This window comes from Scyliorhinus canicula, chromosome 14 (assembly GCF_902713615.1).
Source record: "Scyliorhinus canicula chromosome 14, sScyCan1.1, whole genome shotgun sequence".
Classification (NCBI taxonomy): Eukaryota; Metazoa; Chordata; class Chondrichthyes; order Carcharhiniformes; family Scyliorhinidae; genus Scyliorhinus; species Scyliorhinus canicula.
In genome coordinates, this window is record NC_052159.1 from 3570492 (window position 1) to 3596606 (window position 26115).

The window sequence follows — 26115 nt, forward strand, 5'->3', positions numbered from 1 at the left end:
TCAGTGCCTGTGTGCCTGTGCCTTCAGATCCAGCGCTCAAAAGTACAAAAAAGTACAAAAGGGAAAAAGGTCCAAAAGTCCGACCGGAGCGAGAGCCACCAAACGTGCGACTTACAACCCTCAGAGCTGCCACCGGACAATATAACAGAGAGTTGATAAGGATCGTGGGTTAAGGGGACATTTAAGAGAAGTGTTCAAAAAGTGTAAGATTTTGAGGGAGTAAATGAGGAGAAAATGTTCCTGGTGGCCGGAGGTGGTTATGGGGGCGGCACGGTGGCACAGTGGTTAGCACTGTTGCTTCAGATCGCCAGGGACCCAGGTTCGATTCCCGGCTTGGGTCACTGTCTGTGCGGAGTCTGCACCTTCTCCCCGTGTCTGCGTGGGTTTCCTCCGGGTGCTCCGGTTTCCTCACACAGTCCAAAGATGTGCAGGTTAGGTGGATTGGCCGTGATAAATTGCCCCTTAGTGTCCAAAAAAAGGTTAGGTGGGAATATTGGGATAGGGTGGAGGTGTGGGGATAGGGTGGAGGTGTGGGCTTAAGTGGGGTTCTTTTTCCAAGTGCCGGTGCAGACTCGATGGGCCGAATGGCCTCCTTCTGCACTGCAAATAAGTCGCTGGCTTTTAAAGCAGACCAAGCAGGCCAACAGCACGGTTCGATTCCCGTACCAGCCTCCCCGGACGGGCGCCGGAATGTGGCGACTAGGGGCTTTTCACAGTAACTTCATCGAAGCCTACTCATGACAATAAGCGATTTTCATTTTCAATACAAGGTCAGCTTCCTCATTGATGCTGATGGCAGCCAGCTGTACCTCTGCAATATCTCTCTCAATCTGTCCATTACCTCTGGTGCTGCCACAGTGCATGGCCTAGGTGGCCGGCAATTTCCTTCACCTATCCCTGGGGAGGATTGAAGTCATTGTCTTCGCTCACTCGCTCTCCACCACACACTCCATTTTCCTGCCATTGATACATTTCCACCCCCTGCCTTCCAGCTGCAGCAGACAGTTCACAACCTGAACGTCCTTCCCCAACCCATCACAACAATCTCCTCCATACACCACAGTACCATACCTCCCTGCTCTCCCTCAAAACACTGGGTTCGGCTGAGGGATCTATTACATTGAGCTGAAAGAGCAGATGGAGCCTCGTTTTAATGCCTCATCCAACAGACAACTCCTACGTTACAATATTCTTTCAGGGGCAGCGCGGTAGCACAGTGGTTAGCACAGTTGCTTCACAGCTCCAGGGTCCCAGGTTCGATTCCCCGCTGGGTCACTGTCTGTGCGGAGTCTGCACGTTCTCCCCGTGTCTGCGTGGGTTAGGTGGATTGGCCATGCTAAATTGCCCTTAGTGTCCGAAAAATCTCAAGTGGGGGTTACTGGGTTACGGGGGCTTCGGTAGGGTGCTCTTTGTAAGGGCCGGTGCAGGCTCGATGGACCGAATGGCCTCCTTCTGCACTGTAGATTCTATGATTCTATTGACCTGCTGACAGTACAGCGCTCCCTCGATACTGCACTGGACCCTCGAGCCTCACTGTTGTGCAAGGTCTCTGATGTTTCCTCCTCTGCCCTGATGGACCTGCTGTTTGCTTTGCGTTTTGTAATTCTGCCCGACCACCACAGATTGAAAATGTTCCGTTGGCACCAAACACTGAGCTAATGCAGAAGAGCTGGCGTGCAAACAGCTCCATCCTCTGTCGCTCTGAATTATTAAACCTGTGGTAAACACAGTGGCCTCCAGGTGTTTTGTTCCTGTCTCCATGGAGACAGGTGAAGGATCGTCTTACAGGTGAGACGTAGTTGTTACTCTCAGTGTCCCTGCCTGTCAGCACCTTGTTCCCTGCCTCTCACTGTGCATTTTACCTTCGCTTCATGTCAACCGGGAACAGCTTGAAGCAGTTCTAAATGAGACTTCTAGAAAAATGGGCCAATTACATGAAGAACGCAGACAACATCAGTCAGGAAATAAAACCATCTGGAACCCACCAGGTGAGATGGGTTTGAGGAAACGGAGGGAGCAGGAAGCTGTGCCAGTTTGATAAACCTACCTTTAATCGTTTCGCGATTCACTTGTCCACAAGATCGAGTGTAAATGGAGATTGGGCAGAAGGATATTGAAACAGAAATAGCTTTGGTGGGGAATGTATTAGATTAGCCTAATGGCAAAGAGGAACAACAGTTACCCTGGGGCTTCGGGCAATAGAGCACCGGAGAGCAGGAGGTGGAACTTCGGGAGAACTTTTCACTTTGCATTAACTATTCCTGTGTTGTAGTTGGTCATTGTAACCCAGAGAGAGTTAGCTAGCTGTTGGAGGGTATGCAGAAACCGCTCCATGTTGCAGCTATGCTCACCTACATAGCTGCAGCATGGGGCACCTGGGGCAGCAGGGTAGCATGGTGGTTAGCATAAATGCTTCACAGCTCCAGGGTCCCAGGTTCGATTCCTGTCTGGGTCACTGTCTGTGTGGAGTCTGCACGTCCTCCCCCTGTGTGCGTGGGTTTCCTCCGGGTGCTCCGGTTTCCTCCCACAGTCCAAAGATGTACGGGTTAGGTGGATTGGCCATGCTAAATTGCCCGTAGTGTCCTAATAGTAAGGTTAAGGGGGGGAGTTGTTGGGTTACGGGTATAGGGTGGATACGTGGGTTTGAGTAGGGTGATCATTGCTCGGCACAACATTGAGGGCCGAAGGGCCTGTTCTGTGCTGTACTGTTCTATGTTCTATGTTCTATGTGCAGGGTCGGTGGATTGGCCACGCTAATTTGCCGCTTACTTGGGCAAAGAATATGAATTGGGAACTCTACATTTATTTTAAAGAAAGGATGGGCAACGAATGCTGGTCCAGCCAGTGGTGATTACATCCCATGAACAAATATTAAGAAAACACCTTTGGGATGACCAGGAAGGGGCACTATATAAATGCAATTCTTTCTTTTCTGTCTAATGATTGCCGGGTGGGATAGGGTTTGGGGGTCTGTTTGGAGAAGACGGCTTTTTTGTCTTTGGCAGCACATGACAGGAAGTGACTCTCTTTCCCACAGAAGTTGTGAATCTGAACAGGTCTGATCACTGCCTCTATTCATGCCTAGGCATGACCTGGCTGACAGAATTAAACAATTACCTGCTTTTTGGTAATGAATAGGAAAAGACCTCACAGCAACATCAGCAAATGTCTATGACTGTCATTTTGTCACAAGAGAAAGACTGATAGCATTCGACAGCACGAAAGGAGGCCATTCGGCCCTTCACACGCCTGTGGCAGCTCGTTGAAAGAGCTATCCAATTGGTCTCACCCCCTGCTCTCTCTCCCTACCCCAGTAAATGTTTCCTTTGTAAGTATTTATCCTTTTCAATCAGGGGCTGGTTTAGCACAGTGGGCTAAACAGCTGGCTTGTAATGCAGAACAAGGCCAGCAGCGCGGGTTCGATTCCCGTACCGGCCTCCCTGAACAGGCGCCAGAATGTGGCGACTAGGGGCTTTTCACAATAAATTAATTGAAGCCTACTTGAGACAATAAGCGATTATTATTTTTTTTAAATTTCAGAGTATCCAATTCTTGGTTCCCAGTTAAAGGGTAATTTAGCGTGGCCAATCCACCTACCCTGCACATCTTTTTGGGTTGTGAGATCCACGCAGTCACGGGGAAAATGTGCAAACTCCACACAGACAGTGACCGGGGGCCGGGATCGAACCCGGGTCCTCGGCACCGTGAGGCAGCAGCGCTAACCACTGCGCCACCGTGCCGCCCTATAAGTATTCAATTATCTTTTGAAAGTTATTATTGAACCTACCAGGCGGCAATAACCCACTGTGCAAAAAAAAAAGCCGTGCATTTCTATAGCACCTTTCACAACTTCAGGACGTCCCTAGGCAAGGGGTGGAGTTATTTTTTGTAAAGCAGGAAATGTGACAGCCAATTTAAACAAACCTTGTGATAATGCGCAGATCGGGTAATGTGTTTTTCCAAGTGAGGCTGGTTGATGGATAAATGTTGGCTTGGCCAGAAAATATAAAGAACATTTTATACTTGCACGGCATCTTCACAACCCCAGCGTGGCACAAAGCCCACGTGGCAGTCAGTGAATGTCGCTGCAGGAATGTTGGTCGGATGGTAGCCAATTTATGCACAGCAAGATCCCAGAAAGACCCGTGCGATAACGATCAGATAGTGATGTGCTTGAGGGATCACCTTCGGCCAGGATAGCTGGGAAAGCACCCCCCCCCCCCCCCCCCCCGCGAAATAGTGGCCATGGAATATTTTACGCAGCCACCTGAGACGACCATTTACTTTACAAACACTGTGGGACCGAGATGCCTCCAGATGTGACTTAAGCCAAGAACTTTCTGAGCTTCCTTTTCAAAAATTTGCATTGGTCGAATTCCGAGGGAGTGTCCGGTGCCTGTGGGTCTTTCAATCAGCACCTTTAGCTGGGGAGAAAGGGAATTTGTGATCAAAATGAGTCCGATCAATAGCCGAAAGTGAGATACCAGTTGCTACTTTTAAAATCCAACAGTGTTCAGCTCATACATCTCCCGAGGACACTGGGGCCTTTGTTCACCTGTCAGGGTGTCGCTCCTGTGGAGTCAGGCTGGCTCAGTTTGGTGTACTCTAGCCTCTGGCCTAAGGATTTATGGGTTGGAACCTTACTCTGCCTGTTGGAAATGTAATCTGGACAAAACAGCAGCAGACAGAATTATATTCTGGGCCAAGTGAGAATGTTTTCCAAATAGTGAGGAGCTGGGAACTGTGAAGGAACAGATCGAGGGTTCAAAGTACCAAATATCATTTACAAAATATCATTAGGGCAGCATGGTAGCATGGTGGTTAGCATAAATGCTTCACAGCTCCAGGGTCGCAGGTTCGATTCCCGGCTGGGTCACTGTCTGTGTGGAGTCTGCACGTCCTCCCCCTGTGTGCGTGGGTTTCCTCCGGGTGCTCCGGTTTCCTCCCACAGTCCAAAGATGTGCGGGTTAGGTGGATTGGCCATGCTAAATTGTCCGTAGTGTCCTAATAAAAGTAAGGTTAAGGGGGGGGGTTGTTGGGTTAAGGGTATAGGGTGGATACGTGGGTTTGAGTAGGGTGATCATGGCTCGGCACAACATTGAGGGCCGAAGGGCCTGTTCTGTGCTGTACTGTTCTAAACTGGAGGACAGGGACACGAAAATAATTAAAAGGCCGAATGGAATGTTGGACTTGACCTCGAGGCCTGGAATACAAAGAGCTGGAAATTATGCTTCAGTTACATAAAGCTCTGCTTAATAATTATTATTTTTTAATTTTTGAAAAATAAATTTAGAGTACCCAATCAATTCTTTCCAATTAAGGGGCAATTTAGCGTGGCCAACCCACCTACCCTGCACATCTTCGGGTCGTGGGGGCGAAACCCACGCAGACACGGGGAGAATGTGCAAACGCCACACGGACAGTGACCCAGAGCCGGGATTCAAACCCAGGGCCCTGACACTCTGAAGCCACAGTGCTAACCACTGTGCTACCCCCCCCCCCCCCCCCCCCCCCCCCCATCTGTAGTAACTGGATTCCGTTTCGGGCATCGCACCCCAGGAAAGATATATTCGGCTTGGAGGGGGTTCAGCTGAGATTCACCGCGATTATACCAGGGTTAAAGGGGTTAAATGATGAGGACCAGTCTCATAAACGAGACTTGCATTCCCTTGAGTTTAGAAGATAGAGGGATGATCGAATTGAGGTGTTTAAAGGATTTAAAAGGGTCGATGGAAATCCCCCTCCCCACAGAAAAGCTGGAAAATCGGAGATCAACTGAACATCAAAGACTGAAATTCCTTGATTTTTATTGGACCTAAGGGATTGAGGGTGACCGAAGCCAGACTGCGGTGTGAAGTGAGGTGGCACATCACCCACAATGCCACTGAGTGGGGAAACAGACTCAAAGGGCTGAATGGCCTCCAGTCCCTGATCACAACGGCAGTGAAGCAAAATTGTTCAACGCTACACCGCTGACAATCGTCATTTGGTCCTGGTGTCTATAAAAATAATTTAAATGTCAATCTTTCACCCCCGCCCTACTCCCCGCACAATAATTCGGTAGTGAGTCACATCACCGTCGAAAATTCCCCCAGTACTTCCTCGTCAGGAGCTGTTGGCATTTCCACCTTTACCCAAATCATCATCGAATGAACCATCGGCGTGGGGTTGGACCCACCCGTATCCTGTGGCTTTTATTTTCTTTAGAAAATATTTTATTGAGGCATTTATAATTTTAACATTTCAACATTGTGAACAACAGAACAGTCTGATACACGTAAAAACCCCACAGTAACATATCCGACTTCCCCCCCGCCCTAACTCCGAGCTACCCATATATTAGATTCCCTGCCCTTATTCTCCACTTCCATGTATCCCATTCCCCCCCCCCCTCCTGCTGACGGTCAGTTTTCCTTGAAGAAGTCGATGAATAGCTGCCACCTCCGAGCGAACCCCTGTATTGAACCCCTCAAGGCGAACTTCATTTTCTCTAGCCTGAGAAACTCGGCCATGTCACTGACCCACACCCCCGACTTTGGAGGCTCCAAGTCCCTCCATCCCAGCAAAACCGTCTCCGGGCCACCAGGGAGGCAAAGGCCAAAACGTCAGCCTCTCTCCCTCCCTGGGCTCCCGGATCCTCCGACACTCCAAATATTGCCACCTCTGGGCTCGGAGTCACCCTCCCTTCCACGACCTCTGACATGACATCTGAGAATCCCTGCCAAAATCCCCTCGGCCTCGGACACGGCTAAAACATATGTACATGATTCTCAGGACCTCCCCCACACCGTCCACATCTGTCCTCCACCTCCTCAAAAAACCTACTCAGCCGGGCCACAGCCATGTGAGCCCTTGAACTGGATCAGCCTGAGCCTGGCACATGGTGAGGATGCATCGACTCTCCTCAGGGCCTCCTCCCATAGCCCGACTTCCAGCTCCCCTCCTAACTCCTCCTCCACTTCCTCTTCACCTCCCTGATTGGGACCCCTTCCCACTCCATCAGTTCCTTATATATTTCCAAGACCCTCCCCTCCCCAACCCCACCTTCTCCTGTAGAGCCCTTAGGAAAGCCTGGAACCTGCCTCCAGACAACATCCCGTACCTGCAGGTACCGAAATCCGTTCCCTCCCAGTAACTCAAACTCCTCCTCTAATCTCTCCAGACTCGAGATCCCAAAATCACTCAATCCCTGCCAGCTGCCACCTTCTAAAGGCCCCATCCAGCACCCACCCCGGAGCGAACCGGTGATTGTCACAGATCGGCGCCCCCACCAGTCTCCATTGCCCCCACACTCTCAGGGCTGACACTATTGTGGGGTTACGAGCCGGCGAGAATGGCAGAGGTGCCTTTAACAGAGCCTTCAGACCCATGCAAGGTGCCTCCTCCACTCGCTCCCACACCGACCCCGCCCCCACTACCCATTTCCTAATCATCAAAATATTGGCCGCCCAGCAATAGTTAATAAAGTTCGGATGGGCCAAAGCCCCCCTCACCACGCCCCCGTTCAAGAAGGACCTCTTCACCCTCGGGGCTTTCCCGGCCAATATAAAACCCGAGATCGCCGCGTTCACCTTCCTAAAAAATGCCTTGGGGATGAAGATTGGGAGACCCTGAAACACGAACAGCAATCTCGGGAGGACTGTCATTTACACAGCCTGTACCCTCCTCGCCAATGACAGCGGGAGCACGTCCCACCTACGGACGTCCCCTTTCATTTGCTCAATCACTCTTCCCAAATTTAGTTTATGAAGCTGGCCCCAGTCTCTTGCCACCCGAATCCCCAGATACCTAAACCTCCTTCCCACCACTTTGAACACCATCTCCCTCAGGCTCCTCTCCTACCCCCTTGCCTGGATCGCGAAGACCTCGCTCTCGCTCATGTTTAGTTTGTAGCCTGAGAACCGGCCAAATTCCTCCAGTATTCCCATAATTCCTGCAACCCCCCCCCCCAACGGGTCTGTTATATACAGGAGTAAATCGTCCACACAGAGAGAGACCCTATGCTCCACCCCCCCCCCCCCCTCACTATCCCCCGCCAAATGTTAGATGCCCTCAGTGCCATTGCCAAAGGCTCTATGGCCGGGGCAAACTGGAGTGGGGAGAGTGGGCACCCTGCCTTGTCCCCCTGAACAGACTACGATACTCTGATTGAACCCGGTTTGACCTTACATTGGCCACTGGTACCTGATAAGGCAACCGGACCCAATCCACAAATCCCTGCCCAAACCCAAACCTTCCCAGGACATCCCACAGGTACCTCCACTCCACCCAATCAAAGGCCTTCTCTGCATCCACGGCCACCACCACCTCGACCTCACGCCCCTTCGCAGGCAACATTATCACATTTAGGAGCCGTCTAATATTGAATGTCAGGTGTCGTCCCTTCACAAATCCTGTCTGGTCCTCCCCTGTTACCCCCGGAACACAATCCTCTATACGCATGGCCAAGATCTTTGCCAGAAATTTAGCATCTATATTCAACAGGGAGCTCGACCCACAACTCTCCAGATCCTTATCCCGCTTCAAAATAAGGGAGCTCGATGCCTGCGATATCGTTGGGGGGGGGGGGGGGGGGGGCGGGGGGGAGCTTTCAGCTCCTTTGACTCATCAAAAGCCTTTACCAGGAGCAGCCCCAACAGCCCGGAAAACGTTTTATAAAACTCAACCGGGTATCCATCAGGTCCCGGGGCCTTACCCGATTGCATCGCCCCCCCAACCAGTCTATAACCTCCCCCAGCCCAATTGGAGCTCCCAAACCCTCCGCCAACTCATCTATCCTTGGGAACTCCAGCCGCCCCCCCCACCCACCCCCCCCTAGGAATCGCTACATCTCCTTCTCACCGGCTGGGGGTTCCGACTTGTACAATCTTCTGTAAAACTCCCGAAACACATCATTCACCCCTGCCGGATCCAAAACCAACTTCCTCCCTGCATCCTTTACTTTCCCAATCTCTCTCGCAACCTCCTGTTTCCTCAGCTGATGCGCCAGCATCCTGCTGGCTTTTTCCCATATTCATACACCACCCCCTTCACCCTCCTCAGCTGTCCCTCCGCCTTACCTGTGGACAGGAGCCCAAATTCCAGCTGCAGTCCCTGACGCTCCTTCAGAAGCCAGTCATCCGGAGACTCCGCATACCTCCTGTCCACCTGTAAAATTTCACCGACCAGCCTGTCCAACTTCGCCCGCTCAGTCTTCACCTTATGTGCCCAAATTGAGAGGAGTTCCCCCTAATAACCGCTTTCAGTGCCTCCCATGCCACCCAAGCCGAAACCTCACCCGTGTCATTGATCTTTATATACCCCCGAATGGCCTCCCTCACCCGCTCGCACACGTCCTCCTCCGCTAACAGCTCCTCATTCAACCTCCATTGCGACCGCTGAGCCTTTCCTTTTATTGACTTGCAGGTCTACCCAGTGTGGGGCATGGTCTGACACCACAATTGCTGAATATTCAGCATCTACTTCCTCAGCCAGCAGCGGTTTGTCCAACACAAAGAAGTCTATCCGGGAATATACCTTGTGTACATGGCAGTAGAATGAAAACTCCTTACTCCTCGGCCTCCCGAATCTCCAGGGATCGGCCCGTCCCCATGCGCACTTTGAACCCCCGGAGCTCCTTTGCCATAGCTGACACCTTCCCAGACCTGGCACACAACCAGTTCAGCCTTGGACCCAGGACCGTGTTGAAATCTCCCCCGCAATCAGTCGATGTGAATCCAGGTCCGGGATCTTCCCCAGCACCCAATTATTTTTTTGCCAATTAAGGGACAATTTAGCATGGCCAATCCGCCTGCCCTGCGCATCTTTTGGGTTGTGGGGGTGAAACCCACGCAAACACAGGGAGAATGTGCAAACTCCACACGGACAGTGACCCAGGGCCGGGATCGAACCCGGGTCCTTAGCTCTGTGAGGCAGCAGTGCTAACCACTGCGCCACTGTGCTGTCTCCCCCAGCACCCATCTAACAAACTCAACGCCATCCCAATTCGGGGCATATATATTTACCAGTACCACGGCCATTCCCTCCAATTTCCCAGTGACCATAATATATCTACCCCCCCACCCCGGGTCCGCCTCTATATTCACCACCTGGAACGCCAGCCGTTTATTGACCAGGATCGCCACCCCCCTCGTTTTTTAAAAATAAATTTAGAGTACCCAACTCATTTTTTCCAATTAAGGGGCAATTTAGCGTGGCCAATCCACCTACCCTGCACATCTTTGGGTTGTGGGGGTGAGACCCACGCAGACACGGGGAGAATGTGCAAACTCCACACAGACAGTGACCCAGGGCTGGGATCGAACCTGGGACCTCAGCACCGTGAGGCTGCAGGGCTAACCCACTGCGCCAACCCTGTTGCCCCCCCCCCCCTTGTTTTAAAGTCTAATCCCAAATGGAACCCATCCCTTCGTTAACCTAACCTGGTCCCCCACCTTCACCTCCTGCAACATGGCCACATCCACCTTCAGTTGCCTTAAGTGCGCAATCACACGGGACCTTTTGATTGGCCTATTCAGTCCCCAGTCGGGGGGCTCCCCGCACCCCTCCCCTGCCGATCAACCATAACCTCTCCTAGGCTACGGCCTACAGCCCATATCCCGCACCTCCCCTGGCCTGCCCTTGGGCAACCACTGTCGTCAACCCTCCGCCTCCTCCACCTTGAAAGTCCCTCCCCGGCAGCAGTGTAATTTACCCCCCCCCCGCCCAACCCACCCCCCCTCCCCCTCCCATTCCGCCCGTACCACCCCCCCCTGCCCAACCCACCCCCACTCCCCCTCCCATTCCACCCGTACCCCCCCCCGCCCAACCCACCCCCACTCCCCCTCCCATTCCGCCCGTACCCCCCCCCCCGCCCAACCCACCCCCACTCCCCCTCCCATTCCACCCGTACCCCCCCCACATCGGTCTTCTCCCACTTTGCCCGCCCAGCTAGCCTGGCAGCCCCCGCCCATGGTGCCTAGCATCTCACCCCCCACTGGTTCCCCTACCCCCCCCGCTCCTAGATTCAAAACAATCAAAACAAAGGCAAGAAGTAAAAACAAACCATTCCTCTCAAGGTCCGAAACCCTAAAACCCACCCTCCTCCCTCATCAAGAACTATATACCAGCCTAACCACAAACAGGACCAAAAACATAAAGAAACAAGCAAAACCCCCGAAATAAATCCCAACAACACAAACCCAAAGATTTTCACAACATAGTTCAGATCTCCCCCAGCCCATTCTCTTTCATAAAGTCCACTGCCTTCTCCGCCAAGCCACAGTACAACTCCCGGCCCCCATAGGTCGCCCATAAACGAGCCGGCTACAGTAGACCAAACATTATGCCCTTCTTGTATAGGGCTGACTTGACCTTATTAAAGCTCGCCCTCCTCTTTGCAAACTCTGCTCCCAGTTCCTGGTACACCTGAAACTCGGCATCTTCCCAACTGCATCGCCTAGTCTGCCTGGCCCACCTCGGAATATGTTCCCTGTCCAGGAATCAATGTAACCGTACTACCATCGCCCTCGGCGGCTCGCCCCCCTGGGGCCTACGCATCAGTGCCCTGTGGGCCCGATCCACCGCCAAAGGCCGGTCAAACGCACCTTCGCCAAGAAGCTTCTCCAACATCTTCCCTACATATGCACCCGCATCCGATCCTTCAATTCCCTCCGGCAGACCCACGATCCAATGTTCTGTCTCCGAGAACGGTTCTCCAGGTCCCCCACTTTCTTCAGCAGCCTCTTCTGCTGGGCACGCAGCATCCTAATCTCGGCTGCCATCCAGGTGGACTGTTCCTCCTCCTCCCCCGCCAGCTCCTCAAACCTCTGGATCGCCTGTCCCTTGGTCGTCAGTCTCATCTCCACACGGTCAACCACTGCCTTGATCGAGTCCACCGCCCGGGCCAGCTCCTCCGCACTCTCCTTCCGCTGTTGCGCGAACTTCTCATTTAAGAAGCTGACCAACTGGTCCATCGACCACTGAGATGACGGGGTCCGACCCTGTTCGTCCGCCGTCTTCACATGCATTGTCCGCTCCTCACTCGCCACCACTACCTGATTCGTTCTTTCCCGAATACTTCTGGTCTCCAGCTCCATAAATTAGGGGTCAATTTCTTCTGTTCTTACTCCTGCACCTTTCCTCTACAAAATTCCTGCATCAAGCCGGTGTAAAGGCCATAAACAGACCACCATGAGCGGGAGCTGCCAAATGTGCGACCGCTCACTCCATGGTCGCCACCGGAAGTCCATCCTGTGGCTTTTAAAGGGGTGGCTGCAGAGATAGCAGATGCATCGGGTTTGATCTTGCAGAATTCTTCAGATTCTAGAGCATTTCCCAAGGATTGGGAAGAAGGAAACATAATCCCACTATTTGAGAAAGCAGGAAGAGAGGAAATGTTATCCTAACATCAGTAGAAGGCACGTTGCAAGATTCTATTACTAGGGACAAGGGAGAAGGTGGTATAATGGTGATTTCACAGGGCTAGTAATCCAGAGGCCCAGGCTAAAGCTCTGAGATCACAGGTTCTAATCCAATTAATACATTTGGAATATGAAGATAGCCTTAATAATAGTGACCCCCCACCCCTGCAATGCACAGGTCCGGAGCCCCATGGAGCAGAACGCCTCCTGCAGATGTCAGCGCACTGACCCAGGAGCAGATTTTTTTTTTTAATTTTAAATTTAGAGTACCCAATTAATTTTTTCCAATTAAGGGGCAATTTAGCGTGGCCAATCCACCTACCCTGCACATCTTAGGGTCGTGGGGGTGAAACCCACACAGACACGGGGAGAATGTGCAGACTTCACACGGACAGTTTCCCAGAGCCGGGATTGAACCTGGGACCTCGGCGCCGTGAGGCGGTTGTGCTAACCACTAGGCCACCGTGCTGCCCTGGCAGATTTATTTTTAACCGCTGGAGTTATCTTGCCTGGAGCGGCGGCAGAGAGCAGATCACGGCGATGTCAGGTGTTCTGGGCGCGAAAGAGATTCCTCCATTTACTGGTGTGAGCTCCAGATCCTCCAGCGAACAACCCGTGAAGAAGTTGCAGAAAACAGGAACAAAGCAGCAGAAAGATTTAAAAAAAATAAATTTAAAGTACTGAATAATTTGTTTCCCAATTAAGGGGCAATTTAGCGTGGCCAATCCACCTACCCTGCACATCTTTGGGTTGTGGGGGCGAAACCCACGCAGACACAGGGAGAATGTGCAAACTCCACACGGACAGTGACCCAGAGCCAGGATCGAACCTGGGACCTCGGCGCCGTGAGCCAGCAGTGCTAACCCACTGCGCCACCGTGCCGCCATCAGCATCAAGATGATTGGTTGAGGTGTGGGTTTATTCTGCCTATGCAAATCAGGATTCAAAGCCCATATGTGTAATATGCAGGGAAGCATTGGCAAATGAAAGCTTAAAACCATCAAAACTTCAAAGGCGTTGTGAGCCGAAACATGGAAGTTCGAGGGCAAACCTCTTTTTAACGGATGCAGTGTGATTGTAAATCACCAGCTCAGGTCATTACCAGAAACGGAACGTTGAATAACAAAGCAAGTGAGAGCGGGAGGAACAAGCAGGCTCGCCTGTCAAATTAAATAATAATAATTGCTTATTGTCACAAGTAGGCTTCAACGAAGTCACTGTGAAAAGCCCCTAGTCACCACATTCCGGCGCCTGTTTGAACCCGCGCTGCTGGCCTTGTTCTGCATTACAAACCAGCTGTTTAGCCCACTGTGCTAAACCAGCCCCTAGTGAAAGTGATAGGTCAGGGGTCGCCCATTTGAAACGGAGATGAGGAGTAATCTGCCCAGACAGCAGAGAGTCTTTGGAACTCTGCCTGAAAAGGTGCTGGATGCAGAAGCTTTGAATAATTTTAAGGCATAAGTGGATAGGTTCTTGGTAAGCAAGGGGGAGGTAAAAGGTTATCGGAAGGCAGGATGCAGATTTGTGCATTTCGTTGCCCTCTGGATCGGTCTATGGTTCCTCCCCCTTCCCATAGCTTTGTGTTTTATGAGGACCTCTCTAATCGAAGGTCTGGATTAATTGTTTTGTGGATTAAACCAATAGTCCCCATACTGAGCAAATCCTGTTTTCATAATCCCCTACTGTGAGCGTAGCAGGAGCCCGAGCTGTTTTGGCCATTCACCATACACATTTGTTTACTGGGTCAAACGAAAGGTTATGGGAGCTCATAAAATCAATGTCTAAAACGTGCTCTGCGATTTGGGGTAAGTCAACTAAAATGAGGGGGTGTCTGGTGCTAATGTTCCCTATCTGAATGGGTACGGGAGCTGTGATATATCCTTGCTGTATGTGGGCGGTGAATCCACTCAGGGTGATGGTGTCTGTGGTGGGCCATTTGTCCTGTTGCAACATGGTGGAGGAGTTCAAAGTGGTGCGGGATCCTCCTGTGTCCCAAAGAATATCGACTGTATGTCCCCGGACTGTGCCTGTAACTATTGGTCTGTCTGATTGGTCCCAGCGTGTGTCACACACCCAAGTTGGGGAGTCCGAACACCGTCAATCTGTTGAGTTAAACGCTAAGTCGTCTGATTGGGAGCTAACATTATGCATGGGCCCTAACATTGTTCCTAGGTGGGGGGTTTGGTTGTTGGTATCGGTGCTGTTTCGGGGGGGTTTTGTCGGCAATCATGGGCGTAATGTCCCATGTGGCCACAATTGTAACAACCTCGTGGTGCCTGTGCTCTGGGGTGCTGTCCCTCCTGTGTACCCTCGTTTATCCAGGCTGGGTCCTGGCTAGTCCTAACTGGGTGCATGTTTGCTTCTCTCTCATCCTGATCTGTCTGTCGGTATAGGGTTTGTTCCCATGATCTGGAAAGTCGTTTCAATACCCAAACTTCATTGTGTGTGGGTCTGCGGGGTCATAGTTTACGCAAGCCTTGTGACCTGCGTCTGTGGCATGCGAGACTAAGGTGCGGGACCATTTAGTGGTGTCCTCCTCATTTAGGTGAGTGTGGTTCAATTGTCCGTAGACTGCAATGAAATTAATCCATAGACGACCAGCAAATGCTGTTGGATGTTTTCCTTTCTTTTGCCTGCAGTGATTTAAACACTCGACAAGCTCTCCTTTGTTATACACGATGGCATCTAATCTGGCTGTTTTCATTTCCTGTAGGGTTCCTCCTGCTACATTTTGGGGTTCGGGCAAAGCTGACCGTACGGACTGGCTAAAGCCCATAACTATTAGCTTTACTACCTCTCTCTCATCTCGGCCGGACATAACTTTTTGTTGGCGCACCTCCTCAAAGAAGCTGTGCGGGTCTGCGATGGGCTGGAATGGACTAATTTTCATGCAAGCTTCTCTGAATTGGGTTATGGATAGTGGGGTGGTGTAAACGATATCAGGCTCCTCCTGATCCGATGACCTGCGTTGTGTGGTAACCGGATTCACGGGGGTTGAATAGTGAGTGGGGGGGTGTGCTGCCTGTGCAGTCGGTGCTGCGGGTGCTTTTCTTTTTGGGGCGTGGGGGGCTCGATTTTGATTTCCCGTGTCCTCTACGTATCTTTGGGCGCTTTTGTTTAATTCTTGCCAATCGGGAGCATCTTCCTCATCTAAATCCTGCCCGAAAGTGTACCTGAAGCCATTCTGTACTGAGAGTAGTGACTGTAACTTTTCTATCTTCTGTCGGCATTTAGCACGGTCAACGGTTCTCTGCCTCGGTTCCTTAGTGGAATTGTGGAGCGCTCACAAAGCTGCTTTTAAATCTGCGCATTTGCTAGTTAGCTGGGCGACCGGTTCTGTTTCCACTCTTACCAGGACTGCGCGCTGTGTATCTTGGGAGACTTTATCGTACTGGGTCTGGAAGCTACTCAGGTGAACTAGAGAAGATTGATGTGCGCGTTTTACATCGGCCATTTCCTCAGCTGCTAACTGTTCCCGGAGTTGCTCAATTATCTTCTCGCTTTCGTTACTGTTTCCCTCGCCCTTCTCTTCCTTCTCAATTAACTGCCTACGGAGCGTCTTCACGACGTCCTCTGTGCCTCGCAACTGCGCCAAACAGGACACTATTGCCATCGGATTTCTGACTTTCCCAACATTTTTCTTGTGGACCTCGCTTAGGTTCTCCCACCAAGTTATGTCCTATCTTTCCTGGACCTGACTCATCATTAGCGCCAAAATCCGACCAATCCATCCTTTCCCCTTTAAGTATTTCCTTAACTCCCTTAACTTCCTTAACTCTTCCTCCCATATGGGGCATTGTTCTGCTCTGTTGGTCGCTGCGACTTCAGGTTCCTGTGGATTCATCCATCTTTCCATTGCTTTAGTGGTCATTACTTCTCTTATCTCTTTCTCTACTAATAATTTGGGACAGGGGAATAAGGCGACGATTTGAACAGTAGGTATGGCCTGAGCTATTTTCTGACTCACAATCCCTCGATAGTTGTACACAATTCTAACGAGTTTCCCTTATTCTTCCTGTTAGGTACGCATGCGGGTTAGTACATACTTTTGAAATTCGGTTATTTGGTCGATATGGGACATGCACTTATGGTTCTTTCTCTTTCTCGCAATTGGATTCAAAGTTTGTGGGTTTTCATGGAGTGACAAGATCACTTCTAATCGAGTCCCGTCAGAGTTTGCCAATAATGTTGTTCTATTAATAATGTTGGTGAACCACAAGCCTTCCTTACATCGATCAATTCACCACACAACCTGTTAGTTAGTTCAAAAGATGGTTTATTTACATACACAAGAGTTATCTCAACATGCAAACACAATATATACTACGAGTTAAACTACACCTATCAGCTACAATAACCTATACTTAACTTCAGGGTGACCGCACTGTGCAGATGGATAAGGCCTTTATATGGATTTCACTTGGCTGGTTCGGAGAAAGTGGCCGTGTCTCTGCTGGGCTCATCCGTCAGGTAGCGATTGTTGGTCTTGAACTTGGCTGTTCCTGCTACAATTAGTTGGCACAGGCCGGATCCAAAAGAGACAGAACACATGGCTGTGCTCTCTTCTATTCCTCTGGGATTTCACCCTCTTTGGGGCGGTCCTTAACGTTGGACCCAATAGTTCGACAGGGCTCTGATCACTGTCTTCGATTTTGGCCAATAAAGGGACAGGTGCCTTAGTGGCTGGACGGGCCCTTAGCGGTCATTGACCTTGGCAGTTGTGTTTTCTGAATAAGGAGAGTGGTGCCGATCAGTCTGAGGGTATACCGGTTGTTTGATTGGAGTTCCACTTTCCTGGGAAATGGGCCATTGAAATGCAAATGAGCGGGGGGTTTCGGTCAGATCTGGTTACCTGTGTTTCAGATACACATAGGCTCTGTATCTGTCTGAGTCCTAGATTGGCCATAATTCCCATGGGCCTTTGCAGGTGGCCATCTTAGATGGCTACACTACAAGTCCCCAAAGACGTGATGTTAGGTGAATTGGACATTCTGAATTCTCCCTCTGTGTACCCGAAGAGGTGCCGGAGTGTGGCTACTGGGGGATTTTCACAGTAACTTCATTGCAGTGTTAATATCAGCCTACTTGTGACAATAAAGGTATTTCATTTCATATGATTGTGGGTTCTGGACAATGCAAGCGCGGGGAGTTACAAAGTGTTTGGTATTTAGCCCTGTCACCTGATCACCAGAAGCTCCCACAGGCAGCTCAAGTGAAAGTGATTGATCTTCTTGTCATGAAGCTTGGTTCACAGTCCCAGGTCTCACATGCACACAGCACATCGGGCAGGAATATTGCTTTATAGACTTTCAGTTTGTAGACAGACTTACTCCTCTTCATTCTGTTACGGACAGGAGGGGGCTTAATTTAAACAGCGCTAATTTCTCCTCTCGTCACCCCTCTGTCAACAGAAAGGTGTTTTGATTTGCTCCCCACTTTATAAGTGGTGTTGTCTTTCCCAAACCTTTGCTTGATGCAATTTCTATTAATAACCTCACAGCAAACCCGATTAGGATGAACTCAAAGGATTTGTTTATTTGCACGCACACCAAATACAGGAGGAGAGTCACAATGTTGCCTCCTGTGCATTCGTATTGTAAAAGAGGGACAGAGAAAATAAAGATTTGCAGTGCAGAGACCATAAAGCAATCAAAGTCCAGTAAGGTATTCCTTCATGGAGGTCTGTGGGTCGAAAACCAATGCTGGATAATTCACTTTTCCAGTCGTGTTGACGTCACATGAGATAGGCATGCAGAGATGATTCAGTCTTGTAGGTTTCTGTAGAAGAAGTGTAGATGGGCCAAGTGTTCAGTTTGGGCCAGAGGTCCGCTGTGATGCTGCGAGTTAGAAGGTAAGATGGCAGACTGACTGCAGTCCAGCAAGACAGTGTTACTCTTTCCACAATCTAGAGGTCCATGTCACATAGCTCCCACCTCCCCAATCTGGCTTTAACAAGGGGTGTGTATCCCTCGTCTGGATCCCCAAAATTGTGGAATGTCTCAACCATTAAGAATTGAAAGGAAGGTTGCGGGGCTCTTTGTCTTAGCAGACGACCAGATGACTTTTGGCCAACCTGGGTTATGAAATGTAGATGGCCTTTCTCCAGCTCCCTTTGAATTTGGTCTGTGCAGCCCACAGGGGATCCATGAGAGGTCTTCAGGGGGAATGAGTTTCCTTGATACTGACCGATTCTGGTTATGGACTGAAACCTTGGGCTAGGGGGCCAGGATGATACATGACTTCAGTTTTCTTTGCCCTGCTCCAGAGGCTGGAGTTGCCGTATGCACTGGAGAACATGTCCATACTACATTGTATGTCCAACTCTGGTCCAGCTACACAATCATCGACAAACAGGAAGTTGCAAACCATGTCCATGGAAAGCTTGGTCTGTCCCTGGAATGGGCTCAGATTGAACAGCCTTGTATCCATACCTTAGCTGATTTTGATCCTAAGGTCACCATCGTGGAACGTGTCGGAGAGCATGACGGAAAATAAGGGGCGGGATTCTCCGGGAATTGGCGGGCCGGGCAGAACCGGCACAGTGGAGTGGCGGGAACCACTCCGGCATCGGGCCGCCCCAAAGGAGCGGAATCCTCCGCACCTTCAGGGACGAGGCCGGTGCCGGAGTGGTTTGCGCCCCACCAGCCGGCGTGGAAGGCCTTTGGCGCCATGCTAGCCGGGGCCGAAGGGACTCTGCCGGCCGGCGCGGGTCCGCGTATGCGCGGGAGCGTCAGCGTCTGCTGATGTCATCCTCACGCATGCGCAGTGGGGGGTTCACCTTCGCGTCGGCCATCGCGGAGGCTGACACGGCCGGAGAGTAGGAATAGAGTGCCCCCACGGCACAGGCCCACCCGCCGATCACGGTGGGCCCTGATCGCGGGCCAGGCCACCGTGGGGGCACCCCCTGGGGCCAGATCGCCCCGCGCCCTCCCAGGACCCCCGGAGGCCGCCTGTGCCGCCAGGTCCGGACCACAGAAGGCTGTGGAGGCCAAATCACTGAGTCTCTTTAAGGCAGAGATAGATAGGTTCTTGATTAATAAGGGGGTCAGGGTTTATGGGGTGAAGACAGGAGAATGGGGATGAGAAAATATCAGCCACGATGGGCCGAGTGGCCTAATTCTGCTCCTATGTTTTATGGTCTTATGGTCCTTAATGCTGATGATCTGTTGTATATTTTAGAACCGAGCACTTTGCTGGGGAGCATAATCAGGTTGTTCCAGAGATTTCGGATGTTTTCAGGGAACAAAGTAAATGTAGGGAAAAGTGAGTATTTTATGGCCCCCACCCCCTCACAAACCAGCTCCCACACCCTCACAAACCAGCTCCCACACCCTCACAAACCAGCCCCACCCCCTCACAAACCAGCCCCACCCCCTCACAAACCAGCCCCCACACCCTCACAAACCAGCCCCCACACCCTCACAAACCAGCCCCACCCCCCCTCACAAACCAGCCCCCACACCCTCACAAACCAGCCCCACCCCCCCTCACAAACCAGCTCCCACACCCTCACAAACCAGCCCCCACCCCCTCACAAACCAGCTCCCACACCCTCACAAACCAGCCCCACCCCCTCACAAACCAGCCCCCACCCCCTCACAAACCAGCCCCACCCCCTCACAAACCAGCCCCCACCCCCTCACAAACCAGCTCCCACACCCTCACAAACCAGCCCCCACCCCCTCACAAACCAGCTCCCACCCCCTCACAAACCAGTCCCCACCCCCTCACAAACCAGCCCTACCCCCCTCACAAACCAGCCCCCACCCCCTCACAAACCAGCCCTACCCCCCTCACAAACCAGCCCCCACCCCCCCATAAACCAGTCCCCCACCCACAAACCAGCCCCCCCCCCCCGGCACCCACCAGGCCCCACCCTCCCTCCAAACTAATGAAAAATAATAATGATAAAAAGTAAAAGTTAAACTTCCGAAACCCTCCCAATCCGGGGTCACCTACACCCCCAGATACCGAAAATGAGATGCCGCCAAGCGAAATGGCAGACACCCCCCCCCCTCCCCCCCCCCAACACCCCCTCGCTCCCACCCCTGGAGAGGAGGCTGGCAGGGTGGAGGGGGGGGGGGTGAGGCATCCCAAAATTGTTCCAATATTATTGGGCAGCAATTGCAAAGATAATTCGGGGCTAGAGTAGGGAGGTGGGGTAGGGAGGTGGGGTAGGGAGGTGGGGTAGGGAGGTGGGGTAGGGAGGTGGGGTAGGGAGGTGGGGTAGGGAGGTGGGGCTGTGTGGGTGAGGGTGGAGGCGGGGTAGGGAGGTGGGGTAGGGAGGCGGGGTAGGGAGGTGGGGTAGGGAGGTGGGGTAGGGAGGTGGGGTAGGGAGGCGGGGTAGGGAGGGGGGGTAGGGAGGTGGGGTAGGGAGGGGGGGTAGGGAGGTGGGGTAGGGAGGTGGGGTAGGGAGGTGGGGTAGGGAGGTGGGGTAGGGAGGTGGGGTAGGGAGGTGGGGTAGGGAGGTGGGGTAGGGAGGTGGGGTAGGGAGGTGGGGTAGGGAGGGGGGGTAGGGAGGTGGGGTAGGGAGGGGGGGTAGGGAGGTGGGGTAGGGAGGTGGGGTAGGGAGGTGGGGTAGGGAGGTGGGGCTGTGTGGGTGAGGGTGGAGGTGGGGTAGGGAGGTGGGGTAGGGAGGTGGGGCTTTGTGGGTGAGGGTGGAGGTGGGGTAGGGAGGTGGGGTAGGGAGGTGGGGTAGGGAGGTGGGGTAGGGAGGTGGGGCTCTGTGGGTGAGGGTGGAGGTGGGGTAGGGAGGTGGGGTAGGGAGGTGGGGTAGGGAGGTGGGGTAGGGAGGCGGGGTAGGGAGGTGGGGTAGGGAGGCGGGGTAGGGAGGTGGGGTAGGGAGGTGGGGCTCTGTGGGTGAGGGTGGAGGTGGGGTAGGGAGGTGGGGTAGGGAGGTGGGGTAGGGAGGTGGGGCTCTGTGGGTGAGGGTGGAGGTGGGGTAGGGAGGTGGGGTAGGGAGGTGGGGTAGGGAGGTGGGGTAGGGAGGTGGGGTAGGGAGGTGGGGTAGGGAGGTGGGGTAGGGAGGCGGGGTAGGGAGGTGGGGTAGGGAGGTGGGGTAGGGAGGAGGGGTAGGGAGGTGGGGCTTTGTGGGTGAGGTGGAGGCGGGGTAGGGAGGTGGGGCTGTGTGGGTGAGGGTGGAGGCGGGGTAGGGAGGTGGGGCTGTGTGGGTGAGGGTGGAGGCGGGGTAGGGAGGTGGGGCTGTGTGGGTGAGGGTGGAGGCGGGGTAGGGAGGCGGGGTAGGGAGGTGGGGCTGTGTGGGTGAGGGTGGAGGCGGGGGGAGGGAGCTGCTGGAGTCTCTGACTCTGGAGAAGGTGAAGTTTGAGCTGGGGGGGTGGGGGGGAAGGGGAATGATGGGTTGTACAATAGTTGGGGTTTGTTCATTTTGTTCATTTTTGGGAGTTGGTTACCGTTGACTGCTGAGGGAAGAGCAGGGGGGCGGGTATTGAGGGGGGGGCTGGGTTTTTTTGTGGGGTTGTTTTGTATTGTAAAACTGTTGAAAATTTGTTGAATAAAAACACTTTCCCAAAACAAATTGCCTGTGAGAGCGTGCCCTCTCTGCATTTAACGTACTTTCAGTAATTGAGGCTTTATTACACAGAGATGTGTGGCCTCCTGCAGCAGCTGACAAAATGGCTGCTGTTCGGAGAGCGCACACATTTATACTCCGCCTACTGGGCGGAGCCAGCAGGCAGGGATCTACCCCTGTACCTGTAGTACAGGAGCCTTACCGTAATACCCAAATATACAATATAATACAACAGTGGTGACTACCACACTTTCCTGTAGAATTTACAGTGCAGAGGAAGCCATTTAGCCCATCGAGTCTGCACTGGCCCATGGAAAGAGTACCCCATTTACAGATATTTCCTTTTGTTTGTACCACTTGAAGTTGTTGATACTCCTACTGATATATGAATGATTCAGCATTTTCTGTAACTTGTTATAAAAAGGACGGTGCCTCCAGCTCCAAATACATCCCTTAACCATTACTCTGTTCCTTGGCACTCAGCTAATCCCGTATCCATGTTGCCGCTGTCCTTTACATTTCACGGTGTCTAGGAATTAGATCTTGATATTTAACTTGGGAATGATAATATGGTGGTCAGCCAGGCAGCCAGCGCCATGCATGGCTGTCTTCACACACACATCCTGTCTGTCCCCCTGCCTGGTGATGACATCGGTGATAAGATGCCAATGCGTTGATGGAACCATCAATTCACTAGACACGTGCTTTAAGATATGTGGTTTTAATCTACTTACAACAGAGCCAGCCTGTTCCGCGTTGAACTCTCGATGAACTGAACGACTGGCTCTGAGCATTGGTATCTATACAGCAGTCCAGGGGGAGGAGTCATGGGCGGAGCCAAGGGTGGAGCCCTGTACAAACTCCTAAGCATTCCCAGCGCTACTCCCCCTAGTGGTCGGGCAACACAATTGCGCTTACAAATGCCTGGTCTCATGTATATACAATACAGTGTGAATTACGGAGTTACATTCACCACATGCGTAGAACAAAGATGCATCGAAGATGTCTTTTTGTGATTAGAGAAGCAGAAAAAAGTGATTAAAAGCAAGAGGCAGCACGGTGGCTCAGTGGTTAGCACTGCTGCCTCACGGCACTGAGGTCACAGGTTCAATCCCGGCTCTGGGTCACTGTCCGTGTGGAGTTTGCACATTCTCACCGTGTCTGCGTGGGTTTCACCCCCACAACCCAAAGGATGTGCGGGGTGGGTGAATTGGTGACGCTAAATTGCTCCTTAATTGGAAAAATTAATTGGGTATCTAAATTTATTTTAAAAAAATGATGAAGACCTTATGTTCATCACATCTTGAACAAGAGGAGACCATTGCTCTTGCAAATGCCAACCTATTTATTCCGATGACTCCTTCCCATAACCGGTGAATGTTGAAATCACCAAGAATGTTCAGCTTGTCTGGTTTTGGTACGGTAGCAATCAAGGTGAAGAGGTTTTCACAGAATTTATCCTTGTCTTTGACAGACTTGGTCCTGGGCGAGGCACACACACTGATGAGAGTTGCTAACGTGTTGCTGTGCCGGGGGGTGTAAGCTCCCTCAGTAATACCCGCGGGAAGGCAGCTTCACGTGGCTCCTCTGTCGGAAAAATGTGGGAAGCTGCTCCAGTGACGGCGGTCTCTCCGATAACGGCGGACATGCTTGCCGGTGTATTACCGACCGAGTTCGATAAGCAATTTGAGAAGCAGAGGCGAGGAAATGTCCGAGGGCCTCCAAAAGCCGATCGAGGAGGCCCTGGGTCCTATCAGATTGAAATTGGAAAAGATCTCCCAAGCTGGTGAAGGAGCATGGCAAGGTGTTAGAGGGAGTGGAGAGGAGGTTGGCAAGGCACAGTGAGCAAATAGCCTCAATGGAGGCTGAGATCGCCATGGTGATTGATGAGATTGATGAGGGCTAAAGTTGCTGAACTTGAGAGTCTATCCAGGAGGCAGAACTTCAGAGTTCTGGGTTGCCGGAGGGTATGGAAGACCCGACTCCCACTGTGTGTTTTTCCCCGATGTTTGGGAAGATGATGGGGGAGGGCAAACTCAAGTTTCCTCTGGAGCTGGACAGGTCTGATAGGACCCCTCTGGCAGAAGCCACGACCGACCGAATGAGCCACCTTGGACAGCCTTCGTTTGGTTTCACAGCTTTCAGGATGATGCACGATCAATGAACACAGAAACGAAGGAGTAGTCTGAATCGAAGGCTTTAATCTACAAGAAGTGTGCCCAGCAGCAGGAGTACAGAAATGATGATGGCTGCTGGGGAACACGGGTTCTTATACCCTGCCTCGTAGGCGGAGCTACCTTCCTCTCGACCAATGAGAAGACAACACTTGGGCCAATGGGCAGCGAGCCTTCTACACCAATAGCAGCTCACACTCCCAGATACCATAATACCCCTAGTCATACTACCACACAGGAGAAGGTGTGGGTCCTGAAGTGGGTCACGGAACACCGGGAGCGGAAATGGGAAGGTAACTGCCTCAGGTTCTATCAAGACGTTAGAGCTAAACTGACGAGGAAGCGGGAGGCCTTCAACAAGGCCAAGGCAGCCTTACACAAGAAGGGAGTTCGGTTCTGGGTGTTCTACATGACGAGGCTGCCTGTGACCTTCGAGTTGAAAGACTATTATGTTGATGTGCTGGAGTAGGCAGCTACCTCCGTAACAAGGCAAGGTCTTCACTGAAGCTAACTGTGCTGTGTGAGGTGTTTGGTCGTTGTGGGTGGGGAAGGGTGGCGGAGCATTATCTGGTGGTATTTCTTTGTTCTTGGGAGGGGTGAATTTCTCGTGTTTATTTATGAGCAGTGTTGTGTTATGTGATGTTGTTGGAATATATAGCTCCCAGTGGGAATGTAGGTTTTGTATGCGGACTGGGTTATGTTTAACTTTTTAGCCCCAGGTGGATGGCAGTGTTTCCTCTTTCTTTACCCTGGGGTAGGGGGTTAGTTATTTCGCCAACGGGAGTGAGGTGGGCTGACCAGTTTTGCTGGGTTTAATGAGCTTAGCGTTTTTGTTTTGTGGGGGGTTGGGGTTGGTTGTGAGGGGCTATTCTTCAGTTTCATGTGATCTATATGTACATTTGGGAGGAGTGTTGTTTGGGGAGGGGGTGGGGAGACATGGGCATCACTGCCTGCACCAGCATTTATTGTGTAGTTACTGTGGGTCTGGAGTCACGGGGGGGGGGGGGGGGGGGGGCATTCGAACCGGGTTCCCCAGAGCATTACTGTGGGTCTCTGGTTACTAGTCCAGTGACAACATCGCCCCCCCCCCCCCCCCGACAGCCATCTTGGGTGGGCCTTGTGCCTGTACTCTCTGGGCAGTTGCTTCATTGTCCCTTTCAGTAGAAATGGCTGACTCTGGGGCGAGACGGGAAAGAAGGCCCCTGATTCGGTGGTTACCTGGAATGTAAGGAGTTTGGGGAGCCCAGCGAAAAGGTCGAGAGTATTTGCTCACTTAAGAATCTAGGGGCTGATGTGGTGTTGTTGCAGGAGACCCATTTGTGGGTAAGGGATCAGACCAGATTGCGGAAGGGATTGAATAACAAATGGGTTCCTTTTTCTGCTGTGAAGACCGTGGCTGACATGAACGGCAGATACGTGATGGTAAGTGGGTCCTTGTCCCATTGGTGATATTGGTCAATGTCTACACTCCAAACTGGGATGATTGGATTGGGTTGGATTGGATTGGATTTGTTTATTGTCACGTGTACCGAGGTACAATGAAAAGTATTTTTCTGCAAGCAGCTCAACAGATCATTCAGTACATGGGAAGAAAAGGGAAGAAAATAAAATACATAATAGGGCAACACAAGGTACACAATGTAACTACATAGACACCGGCATCGGGTGAAGCATACAGGGTGTAGTGTTAATCAGATCAGTCCATAAGAGGGTCCATAAGGAAGGACGGTAGAAAGAGGGAAAATCGACCATGGATATCTAAGGAAATAAGGGAGAGTTTCAAATTGAAGAAAAAAGCATACAAAGTGGCAAAGATTGGTGGGAGACTAGAGGGCTGGGAAAATCTTTAGGGGGCAACAGAACACCCAAGGGCTACTAAAAAGCTACAAAGAAGAGTAAGATAGAGTATGAGAGTAAACTTGCTCAGAATATAAAAACAGACAGTAAAAGTTTTTACAAATATATAAAACAAAAAAGAGTGGCTAAGGTAAATATTGGCCCTTTAGAGGAT

At 51.8% G+C, this 26115-nt stretch overlaps 1 protein-coding gene across 1 annotated transcript in view; it reads left to right on the forward strand.

Moving 5' to 3' along the window:
• The first annotated feature begins 1787 nt into the window (after positions 1-1787).
• slc6a7 (solute carrier family 6 member 7) overlaps positions 1788-26115 on the forward strand; it is an 89415-nt gene continuing 65087 nt past the window's right edge. The window contains exon 1 of the mRNA XM_038818987.1: positions 1788-1988. Coding sequence (XP_038674915.1) covers positions 1905-1988 — 84 coding nt within the window. The 5' untranslated portion in view covers positions 1788-1904. The remainder of the gene's footprint in view (positions 1989-26115) is intronic.